This window comes from Dipodomys ordii, unplaced genomic scaffold, assembly GCF_000151885.1.
Source record: "Dipodomys ordii isolate 6190 unplaced genomic scaffold, Dord_2.0 Scaffold3, whole genome shotgun sequence".
Taxonomy (NCBI): Eukaryota; Metazoa; Chordata; class Mammalia; order Rodentia; family Heteromyidae; genus Dipodomys; species Dipodomys ordii.
Window position 1 is genome coordinate 19,368,078 of NW_012267219.1, and position 13,005 is coordinate 19,381,082.

The 13,005-nt window shown below is 33.6% G+C and overlaps 1 protein-coding gene and 1 pseudogene across 7 annotated transcripts in view; both read right to left on the minus strand.

The window, feature by feature from the left end:
• Positions 1–13,005, minus strand: part of Ppfia2 (protein tyrosine phosphatase, receptor type, f polypeptide (PTPRF), interacting protein (liprin), alpha 2) — a 347,260-nt gene that overhangs the window by 121,352 nt on the left and 212,903 nt on the right. For 6 of the 7 annotated variants that reach the window (XM_013019213.1, XM_013019222.1, XM_013019241.1 and 3 more), the window contains 2 exons: positions 9,052–9,216; positions 4,453–4,527 (listed from right to left, as the gene is read on the minus strand). In XM_013019213.1, the coding sequence (XP_012874667.1) occupies positions 4,453–4,527; positions 9,052–9,216 (240 nt within the window). The remainder of the gene's footprint in view (positions 1–4,452; positions 4,528–9,051; positions 9,217–13,005) is intronic. The other variant, XM_013019250.1, reaches the window with a different exon arrangement.
• LOC105986961 lies at positions 9,820–10,126 on the minus strand (annotated as a pseudogene).

Below are 13,005 nucleotides of genomic sequence, written 5' to 3' on the forward strand. Positions count from 1 at the left end.
AGTCTATTTCTGAGGTAAGCAGATAAACAAAAACAAAATAGTTTGTTCATAAGGTATTGCTACAGTTCTTTTTTTTGGGGGGGGGTCCGGTTGTGGGGCCTGAACTCTGGGCCTGGGCGCTGTCCCTCAGCTCTTCAGCTCAAGGCTAGCGCTCTACCACTTGAGCGACAATGCCACTTCCGGTTTTCTGGTAGTTTATTGGAGATAAGAATTTCACAGACTTTCCTGCACAGGCTGGCTTTGACCAGTGATCCTCAGATTTCAGTCTCCTGAGTAGCTAGGATTATAGGTGTGAGACACCATGCCTGGCTATATGAAGTCTTTTATGGAAATCAGATGACAGCATAAGCCTCAAGCTATAGATTGTGTTATATGTTATTTGTTTTCCTCAAAAGTCTTGAGTTGTCTGTGACAAACCTACAACCAACATTATACTTATTGGTGAAAAGTTAAAACCATCTTTTTAAAAATCAGGAATGAGATAAAGATGTCCACTCTCTCTACTTCTCTTCAATTTAGTACTGGAATTGCTAGCAAGAGCAATAAGGCAAAAAAAAAAAAAAACGTAAAGGGGATCCAAATATGGAAAGAAGTATAACTCTCCTTGTTGCAGATGATAAGAGTCTAGATTTAAAGAATCCTATAGATGCTTCCCCTAGGTTACTTGAGTTGATCTGAAACTTAGGCAAAGTAGAAGGGTATAAAATTAACCCAGTAGCTTTTCTGTATGCCAACAACAATAAGATTGAGACTGATAATGGCCATTATCAAGAAAATTAACGATAACAGATGCTGGCAGGCATGTGGCCCAAAGGGAACGCCATTACAGTGTTGGTGGAAAGCAGAATAGAGATTCCTCAAAAACTAAATATAGAGCTTCCCTGTGATCCAGCACTTCTACTCTGGGGCATAAAGAAGGCCACACTAAATCTATCAGCTTAACTGTATTCATTCTAGTTTTGTTTACCATAGCTAAGATATGGAATCAACCCAGATGTCCCTCTATGGACGATTGGATCAAGAAATTGTGGTATATATACATAATGGAATTCTGTGCTTAGATCAAAAATAATGATAATGCACATTTGTAACAAAAAGGAAAGACTTGGAAAAAATTATATTAAGCTAAATAAGCCAAACCCAAAGAAACATAGGTTGCAAAGATACCTTCATTTGTAGTAACAAGTATGTACCTATAAATCTACAAGTTTTGAAACAAATGTATGGTAAAGGTAAAAAATACACTTGGACATGATAAATTAAACAAGACTCTAAACATTCACACAGTGAGACCAAAGGAGGGTACTGTTAGAAGAGAATCACAAAAACTCAATGTTTATGTGGATATGATCATATATAATGATATCCATTGAAATAAACTTCCAGCAATGGAAACAAGAGGGTTTTGTTTATGTTATTTTGTTTTTTTGTTGTTGTTTTCTCCTTTAACATTGTTTTTGATTTTTGTACCATTTGTCTTGTATGTAAGTTAATCTGTTTGGGGGAAAGGTAAGGGGAGCATAAAAATGGAGGGACAAATGGTGAATAACTGCAGCAGTGATACTCACTATACACTATGTTGAAAATGAACTGTACAACTTGTGGGGAAGGAGGGTCAGGAGGGAAAAAGCTTGTAGAAAAGAAGTGACACTATTCAAAGAGAAATGCACTAATTACTTGAATTATGTAAGCATAATCCCTCTGTATATCACCATTACAATATTTTTTAAAAGTCTTGCATGGATTAAAATAGTTGCGAAGATGAAGACTTCGTGCATGAGATTATATAAAGAAAATATTCTAAAAGGCAATAACCCTTTAGATAACCCAGAGATGAAACTGTCTTTGAGACTGGGCCAAGGGAACACAGAGACAGAAACATAGAAAACAGTAAGACAGTAGTACGTAAGACGTAGAACGGTATAATACTAGAATAAACTTCATTATGCTTCATAGATATATTTATTTACAAATAATATAAGGTATTGCAATATAAGTATCCACTTTCTTATTTCTCTTTCTGTATTTGGGAACTGAATTAGTTCGGAAATAAATGACAATTTATTTTTTAAAAATAGAATTAACTGCACATAATTAATTGAATAAATTATTTATCTGAATGGAGTGGTCACTATCACTCCAAGAAAGTCAGGAGACAAAACAAATATGAAAAGAACATGTGTTCACTCTCTAGACTTTCTATACTCAAGAAATGAAGCTCTTGAATGGTAAGATACACCTGTAAATAGTTTCACTTTTATTTTAAAACATGAAGCATAAAATAAAATTTTACACAGGCTTTTAATTTATTTAGTCACATGCAGGACTTAATTCTAGTGTCTGATTGCTTGTATCTATGCGTTCTCTCTCTCTCTCTGTTCCTGGGTTCTTAATGTGACCTTCATTTGCCTTCTCTTCCTACAATAAAAATTAATCTAGCTTTCTACAGTATTTTCTTTAAAAGTTTTCTTTACTATTCAAAGTTCACCAAGTTCCCTTTTCTAAAGCAGCCAGTAGGATGAATTCTTCTCATTTATTTTGACAGTTTTTTAACCATCTTGGTATCACCAATCTTTAGTGCTTTATGTTTGGGTGATTTCTTATACTGATTTTTGTTATTATAGGGAACCAAGAACTCAACCTGAATTATCTTCTGATTTTGTTTTTCAGTATTTCATTTTGATATAGGAATTCATTATAAAATTAATGTTCATTTTTTTAATATTCTTAAGATGTATTATTTATCAGCAGTTTAGTATTTGAAAACTAAAGTAATATTGTTTATTGGGTCGATGACTTCTTAAGTACATTTTGGTCAAGCCACATCAATAGTACAATAAAAACAAAATACAATGAAATTAATAATGAGTACAGAAAATACATTTTCTCTTATAAAAGTTACTTAAAATGAAAAATGTGTTTACAATGACTGCAGTAGATTCAGAAGATTTTAATTGATAGAAATTTGATTTATCTCTTCTTAAAAAGTTGAAAATACTGTCCTCTGCATGAGTGTCTTAAAATATACTTGAAAGCTAAAAGTATATCAAGAAATAAGTTTTTCTTTTAGTTTTTCTCCTTTGTTCTCTCTTGTCATGTATAATTGAATGAGCCATTCAAGTGCTTTTTCTGGAGGAAATTTTCAGAGCCTTGCTTTAGCACATGAGATAAGTTCAAGAAATAGAATGGGAATTAAATCAGAAATCCTGATGCTGTTGGCTCATGTCTGTAATATCAGCTATTCAGGAGGTTGAGAAGCCCACTCAAGGCAAGAGAGTCTATGAGACTCTTATTTCCAATAAACTATTCAGAAATAGCTGAAATGGTGCCATGGCTCAGTGTTAGAATGCTAGCCTTGAGAAAGGAATCTAAGGGCAATACTGTGGCCCTGAGTTCAAGCCCCAGGACTTGCGTACACACAAGAAAGACATTAAATCAAGTAAAAATTATATGGCAAATAGATATTATATCACTACTTATTATATAAGTAAGCCTTTTGTATTAGCAGTCATTACATTCTGTTTGTGGGTTTTTATCAATAAAAACCAAAGTAAAATAATATTTAGCCTACATGAAAATCTGAATTTGTAATGATATAATACAAAATAAATACACATTTGACATGTTCCTCCTTGTACTCTTCTCAGTAGTACAACTTACTTGTAGATATATTACACCATCTCATATAAGGCCTGGGTTCTAGTTGTTACCTATTATCTAAAAAGTTTTCTTTTTTCTGTGATGACTTGAGATATCACTCTCTTGTTACCCCTCTCTTTTTTTACCCCAAAGAGTTCAAATTGCTAAACTGAGTCTGATCATGCTTTAATCTTCTTGTATTAAAACTATTGTGCATCCATTTAATATTTTATATTCAGCTAGCATTTAATCACACAGGCCTGACTTGAAAATCTACTATTTTTAGAGATCACGTTATCAAGCCTAGGTCAATCACACATATAAACGAATTAAATTGATTTATCCAATTAAAATGGATGCTGGAAATATGATATACTTTGAAAATACATATTTATGTACAAAATGAAGACACAAATAGGTACAGACTGAGAGGAAGTAGATGTGTGTGTTTACATATGGTATGTATACACATCTATGTGCATGTATGTGTGTGTTAACTTTATTGAAATATTTCCCAAGAGTTATGAAACATGCTTTTGGAGCTGGGTTTTACTTCATGGAAGAACTGGCATTCTGACCACAGTTTTTCTAAGTCTTCATTTCCTGGGCTCTTTATGAATTTCCTCTGTACTCTTAGTGACCAGTTTGAGTACCAGAAATCAGAGACCCTGGACTCTGGCAACTTGCTTCCACAGGCCTTGTTCAGTGGCATAGACTGGACATAATTTATTTTTGTGTGTGACAGGTTTAACAAAAGTAACATGAAACAGAGGGATATTGCACCTCAAAAGAGGAGAAAGTTTGGTATGTTACCTCCTGATTAGCAGCAGCTAGTTCTTCTTCCAGTGCAGAGACTCTTTCTAAAGAAACCCTCAGTCGCTCCCTTACCTAGAAGAAAAATCAAAATATGTGCAGTAATGTACATCCCATAGTATCAAATTGTGTTGAATCCATCATTAACATCACCAGAATGAATTTGGGAAATTAGTAAAATATTTATAGTCCTAAGTGCCTAGATAAAGAAACCTGGCAGGAACACTAGGAAGACGTGCTGGTGGCCTCACTTTATCAAAGGATTTCTTGTAAGCAAATCCTTTTTCTGATTCATTGATAGAACTTCTGATGGGCTTGGAGACTGACCGGTGTTGCTCTGAATTCAGATTTGTAGTAAGGGGAGGCAAAGTTTATAAGTATATTATAGGTTCATCTGAAAAAAAAATAGTCACTAGTGAAGCATGAATAATTGGAAAGAAAGCTTTCTTCTTTTTAAAAAATAATTTTTATTTGGCAGTTAGCACCTAACTGCTTAAGTGAATTCTTTCTTAAAAACAATGGATGTTTAGACCCTGACGACTGTCCATTGCATGGCTCTTTTGTATTAAATTGTGATTTACCATGTTTTGAAGAGTTGCAAAGTACTTAATTATTTCTGAATTCCAACTAGCTTCCAGATAGCCAAGATTAAACCATAATATGTGGTAAAATAGAAAGCTCTGTACATTTTAATTTGAAAGTAATGATGACTCACAAATGTTTTTTTATATAACTGAAATTCAAAGAAGTGTTTCTTTAACTCTGCCTTTCATAGAACTTCTAAAATTGTTTTCACTGTTACTTTCTTAGGTCTGCAGATATGTCCTACATTACATTTTTCAAACTTAAAATTTTCAGATGGATTTTTTACTGAATTATATAAACAAATATACCCACTTAGGTTTCCTTTAAAAATCAATAATCCTTCACAGATTTAAGTTGCAACTCCTCATGAATTTTAAAATTTTAGGAATATAGATTTTTTCATACAAATGCTATATATCTGTGTTGTAAACATGTATATTCACATTATAATTATATTATTATGAACTTTGGTAATTCATATAGTATGGTATAGTATAATTTTTGATGTAATAGAACTTATTAACATATGAAACATATAGCAACACAGAAAAATTAAAAAAATTAAAGTTGGAGTCATTACTTTATTTTCCAGTTAGCAAAAAAGTAAAAAAGCCAGTAGTGTTCTATTAACCTAGAATTTAGTTAAGAATTAAAAAAAAATTAAATGATGTAGTTAAATACTTTTTAGATAACATGTATCATCGGGTGGCTGAACATACTGAATCACATCTTAAATGTTTGCTATGTTCTAATTCCTTGAAAATTATTTGTACATTCATAGCATTTACTATAAATGCTTTTATGTTTTGCTAGAGTAGATAAACACCACAAAATCCAATTGTTTATAGCATTGCATACAATTAAAGCTAACTAATAACTAAGCAATGGTTACTTTTGAAGGAAATCTTTGATGAGCCTTCTTGGAGCACATTTTCTTTAGGAAAAACTTGGAAAAGCAGCAAATATTCTGAAGCTATGAATATGAGTAGAATAACTGACCCATGAAATGCAGACATAAGAAAGAGCTTCACGAACATCCTTGGTAGGTTTATAGTGGTAATGGCTAAGGTTTGTACTTACTTCTAAATCAACTGTAAACTGTTGCTGATTTTCAAAAGATTTAGGAATCCAAGTGGGTAAGAACATTTATATGAACCCATCTGAATATATAAATTCATGAGCTCACTAAATGCAACATTGGTCAGGCCATGCTTCAGATAGATGTGTTGAGGTAGTCAAGATACCATATTATAAAAGATGTGTTTATACTTTGGAATGTTTCTGACAGAGTCATAAGTTATGTAAGGAATACCTGAATCCAAGTTAAAATACCTTCCTGATTTTCTTTTGTTATATTGAAACTCCTAGCATCTTTTATGGTCTGTTCTCTTTTTACAACTAACCAAGCATTTTATAGTATCATTCTATTGATCCCTTAAGGAATAAAAATAATCAAACTTAATCAAGTAATGTAGAAATGGAATAATACTCCACAAATAAATTGAGTAATGTTTTGAACAAATTAGATTTTATTACCCACAAGTGATAAATACAAAACTCTTTATATGAAGATAAAATACTTTTAAATATATTTTGAATTAATATAAATCTTAATATGCATGCCTCCATTACTAATGAAAAATGATATAAAAGCTTCACTTACATTGACATGAGGATGAAATGTTATCTGTGTGTGTGTAATTGATAAATGAATTATATCTGTACCATCCTATGCACTTTTTCTACTTAGTAAGGAAATTGGGGGAAGTCTGAATAACTGAACAACCAGCATTTCCAGGGTATAAAATATTGTTACATGTAGTTTATCCACTTGGCCTGAAGTGCACTGATAGGAAAAATAGTGTTATTGATAAATCTTTTAGTGGTTTGGTCTGTTCTAAGTATTTCACCAGCAGATGCCATAAACTCTTAGATTTCTTCCTGGATTTTATTTGTTCTTCTGTGACTAGAAACAATGTATAATATCCCAGGAACAGTACTGTTAGTTGTTTTCTCTAAATACAAGTACAAATTAGATACAGCCTTCCCTCTCTCTCCTTTTCCTTCCTTCCTTCCTTCCTTCCTTCCTTCCTTCCTTCCTTCCTTCCTTCCTTCCTTCCTTCCTTCTTATTTTCCTTTATTCTTTCCTTCCTTCCTTCTTTCTGTCTATCTTTCGTAGACTCTCATTATGCTGGTCTGAGATTCAGGTCTATGTATCACAGCACTTGGCTCTTACCCTATTTCTATTAAAAATAAAAAAGAAATATAACTCATTATTCCAGCACATCTGTTAGTTATTCCCTAAGACAATCGCTTATTTGTAGAGCTAAGATGTAACTATTAAATATACATTTATACATATCTAGAACTTTCAATTTCTGTTTTCTATTTCTATTTCATTTGTTAAGGCTTGAACTCAGGGTCTCACACTTTTGCTCAGTTTTTTTGCTTTACCACTTGAACTATGCTTCCACTATAAGGTTTGTTTGTTTGTTTGTTTTTACCTGTTTTGTTTTTACTAGATTATTGGTGTTGAGTCCTAAAGATTTGTCTTCCTGGGCTGGCTCCTTCACTTTAGATATTTAAAATGTTTAATATCCTCTAAAAAGGCCACTCTTCTTAAAGCCCTGGGTTATTTTGCATGTAGTCAATCAACTATCATTCCCTCTTGAAGACATTTTTTACTTTCTCATGATTAAAGAAATTGTTTTTGGACTCCATGTCATACTGCACAATGTTTGGCCAGACTTGCTTGTTATTGATGTGAAGTCCTCAGTGTAAAGAATATCTTATTTACTTTTGAGCCATTTATCTGCTCCTAAGTAAATGTTCTATAAAGTCTTGAACATTTTTGACAATGTACTTTTGTGACAAAACGGGGAATGTAATGAAAACTTAACATTAAATGTCTTAAATGATTATTTAATATATTTATCATGGACTTTTTATAATGTGCATATTTTGTATTCAAAATTATACATAAACTAGGCTTTTACAGCTGAAAGAAAAAATGGCAAATGGCTTCTTAATAATCTAGAAGACAGAATTAAATTATCCTTATGCACAAACTGCATGTAATCTTCTAGTCTATGAACATCTGGGGACTGATGATAAAATATATATAAATATAAATATTAAATGGAGCAAAAATCCCTGCATGCTTGAAAATTAGATAGAATTAAGCAATAATCCTTCGTTCAAATTTCAATGCTCAGAAATTGTAATAGGCTGTAGACTGAAGTGTCCCAATTCCTACCATATAAATCTTATTCATTTTAAATATCATTCTTCCAAATTTCACAAAATTCAAATTACATTATAAACCTTACTAATCTCCAAAGGATGTTACCATCACACTGGCTTATATCTGCCAGAGAACTTATGTGAGTAACAACTAGGGGAAGCTTACAGCTATATTTAAAAAGACCTGAGAGGACGATTTTCTTCTAATAAATTATGCTGTTACATGCTGACTCTTCAAACGTATATTTGAAACTAAGACATTAAATGTCCCCTCAAAAGGGGATGTTTCTAATATAAATGTCTGAAAGTTAAATTATGCCCAATTTGCACTTCAAAATAGGGGTAATTTTCAATAGTGGTCTGTTATTTTGTCATCTATAGACATTTATTCAGAGAGATGAAGCTGGATGGAGAGGGTGTGTGAGAGAGTGAGAGACAGACACAAAGACTGCAAGACAGAGAAAGACAAAAGCTGAATGATTATATAACACTGAATTTCAAATGGCCCGCTGAACTAGGCCCATGATGCTCATGTTGCAGGTTTAAGTTTGTTAAACTACACACTCAATATGTAAAAGAGTCATGCTTATGACCAAGACATATACAGTAATCCATTTATATTTTTAGTGGTGATTATTTTTTACATAATTCATATATGATCCTGTGAACTGACTTACAGGAGGATTCAGTCAAGTGAATAGAAGAAGACAGGAAACTTGATGCTAATCGCAAAAGTACGGATGAGCTTTGAAGCTTTTGTCCATACTATACCTTTTCATCCAAGGCCTTGTGGTGTTCAAACAAAGATTTCAGTGCCTTAAGAACCTCAACTTCACTGGACACTCCCGAGGGGGACTGTGCTTGCCGCTTTACCACTGTCATTCTGAGTGACCTTTCGTGTCTCGACACAAGGCACTCCAAATGCTCCAGTAACAGCTATCGGGCAAGACAGAAAAAAATCAAATTATCTTGTTGATTCAATTCATCAATATCAACAAAGGACTTTTACCTTAAACTATTCCAGCTATTATTCCAATAATAGTGATAAATAATATTACTAATAATATCCTCAGGTAATATAATAGACAGATATCAACAAAATGCACACACCTGTTCAAGCCTGGGTTCACAAAATACATTCAAGGAAGGTTGTTGGATTTTAAGTTATGTTACCCATTCCTCTAGGAAATTTAACAATTTCAGTTTGTATTCATCAGAAATATAATATTTGACCAAGCATATTTATTCTTTCAATAAATGCACAAAGCAGAATGTTTCTCAGAGAATAATAGGAAAACCAGTGCTTTGATAATATTTAACTTATTTCATCTACATTTGACCATGTAATTTTGTTAAATGGATGACATGAGCATATCAGCATGGTATTGATTTAAATCATAGTGACAATCACTCTATTTTATTCATAAGAAATATTTTTGTAGTTACCATCAGCTTATTATAAAAGAGAGAGATGGAAATTATTTACATGATGAAGATTTCAGAACTTCCATGTAATGGGCAGCTTCACATAATGCCATTTCAGGGATATATTAACTCTACATACTTCCCAAGAATGTCACCATCCCTAAATACGAAATAATCATTGTCACCTAAAACTACTTTGGTGTCTCCATATTCTGGGAGAAGAATTTTATCGCCCATTTTCACACCATCTGGCTCAATATTTCCTTTAGATCCTGATCCCATGGCCACTAATGTGGCTGCAATACTTTTCCTGGAGACTTTTCTGGAAGCACAATGCCTCCTTTGGTTACAGTTTCAGCTTTACTCCTTTCGATCAACACTCAAAGAGAGGAAGAAACTTCCTAAATGCTTGTCCAACCATGACTCTCTTGATTGATACTTGGACTCTATCATGATGAATCTTTATAGACTACATTGCTAAAAACATACATGCACAGCCTACAATATTACAGTAGAGATCTCCAAAATTCATTCATGGCCAAAGAAGTGAACAACAATGTGTCTGTCTGTCATAGCACCTACACACCCAGAGCAGGCTCTGGACCACAGTGAAGATGAAAGAAAGTTCTGGTGATCAGTTTCCAGTCGGTTCCAATCTCTGTGAGTTAGTTTTTGCATGGGAAGTTCTGTTTTTACATGTTTCATAAATAAGCAATGAAGATGACTGTGAAGAAGCTATGGAAACCACAGCATACACACAGAGAAGGAGGAGGAGAAGGAAGATGAAAACTATGACGAGGAAAATGAATCTAACAAAGAAGCTCTTGGAAAAAGGAAAAGAAACAGAAAGTAGCTCCACAAAGTACAAAAGATAGTATTAAACACATCTTTCAATCCCTTTGTGCAAAACCTAAATTCTGACAAATCTACTACTAAATTAAAAAAACTAATGTCACTAAAACTGCACTTTTTCTTGTGGATGTCAGAATTGGAATAAATAGAAAGCTTATCTATTTGAATTTTGAAGCTGTTGAAGACCTAGAGAGAAAAAAGAAAGCCTTGGAAGTCACATCTTGAGCTATTTTTGAAAACAAAATTAAACTAAAGAAATCAATGGAAAAGACAAAAAAATGAGATATAAGAATAGTATGGCCCCAAATGTCCCTTACAATGTCTCTCAAGATGAATTAACAGAAGTGTTGAAGATATTATGGAGATAAGAATAGTCAGCCAGCATGGGAATAGCAAAGGATTTTGTACAATGAATTTAAGACAAAATATGATGCAGAGAAAAACCTCTGAAGAAAATGAAAGGTTAGATATCAACCATTATCCCATTTGCTTGAAGTACATTGGAAGGAAAGGTCAATGTCATGACTATGGAGATGGAAAGAACAATGTTTGGAGAGGTAATTCAAAAACTGACTTTAAGCAAACTTTCCTACAGTTTAACAGAAGAAATGCTTTAAGTGTTTGAGAAGAAAACTTTTTATCAAAAGTCCTAGAATCAAAATGGCAAATCTAAAAGGCATACATTTATAGAATTTGTTTTATTTGAAGAAGTTAAACTTTAGTTTCTCCTAATAAATAAAAGGAAAATAAAAGGAAATTTGAGAACAGAACAATAACACAGGAGTTATAAGGACCTTGGGGCAAGAAAAGGGACCCAAGGCAAGAAAAACACCCATCCAAAACAGTTGGTCAGAAGTCTCTCCATAACTGGGTGACAATGACTCATGCCAGTAATCCTAGCTACTCAGGACACTGAGATCTGAAAATCATGATTTGAAGCCAGCCTGGGCAGGAAAGTTTGTGAGACTTTCAGATCACTAGGCTGTAACATAAGAATTCTGACCAATTGAGGATGTTGTAACAGAGGCCATATTTAGGTTTTCTTATTGAAAGCCTCAATTGAGATTGCCTTTCCTTTGGATGTTCCATCCTGATGCTAGACATTAGAATAGGGAAATGATCTCACATGTATCTATTTCTGCCTCTTGAAAAATATGTGCTAGATTTGCCCTATCCAGGATATAGAAATCCCATTAATTACCAAAAAAGCTGGAATTGGAGCTGTGACTCAAATGGTAGGGCACTAGCCTTGTACAAAAAGCTCAAAGACAATGTCTTTAGATCTAACCTCAGTAAAAGCACATAAACACCTCCCTACACACACCAAAATATAAACAAGTCTTCCTGAGGATAGCATCACTGAAATGTGAAAGGAATCATTTAATGCATCTCTTCATAGGCTAGCCACTAACCAGGAAACTAGATTATCCAGACAGTTTGGTTTTGTAGATTTCTACGGTGAGGCAGATGTTGCCAAAAAGGCCATGGAAAAGACTGAAATCAGGAAGCAAGGGTACAACAGACTGGATTAAGCCTGGATTAGGGTTCATACTGGAGGCAGAGGAAGTCAGGGAGGATATGGAGGTAGAAGTTTGAAAGGCTTTCGAGTGGTGGAATTACATCTCACAAGCCACAATGGAAAGAAGATTAAGTTTGAATGCTTTCTTCAGTCCCTCTTTCTCTATTCCACTTGATGAAAGAATACTGGTATTTTACCCTGTTACCTGATCAATGAGAGAGACTTCTACAAATATCCTTATATAGTCTTGTGGCCCAATTAGAAATGAGTATTGGGCTGGGAAGGTGGCTCAGTGGTAGAGTGCTTGCTTTGCATGCATGAAGCCCTGGATTCGATTCCTCAGCACCACATAAGCAGAAAAAGCCAGAAGTGGCACTGTGGCTCAAGTGGTAAAGCGCTAGCCTTGAGCTGAAGAGTTGAGGGACAGCACCCAGGCCCAGAGTTCCCACAACTGGCAATATATATATATATATATATATATATATGTGTGTGTGTGTTTCTATATATATGTATATATATATGTATATATATAGAGAGAGAGAGACAGAAAGAGAGAGAGAGTATCGGTAACATTTCAAAGGTGCTTCCTGTTGCTTTTGACTGGATATTCATGTAAACTCTTCTTTTCTCTAAGTTTCTACTTTATACTGTTTCATCTTAAGGGCATAGCCATCATTCCCTCCAAACAGCTTTATTCTTTCCCCTATTACACAGTTACAAAAGAAAAAAAATGTATTGCTATTACTTCTGCATCAGTGACCTTGGAACAAATTAGAAGGCTGAAATTTTTGTGTTAAATTTTTTGTTAAACTACTCAGTATGAGTATATTTAGTTAAATAATTCATAGATTATTGCCATAGATTATCTAAGATATAAACTTAGTTATGGTGTAGATCTAGTGAATAAATGCCCTAAACTTGTTGGGTTA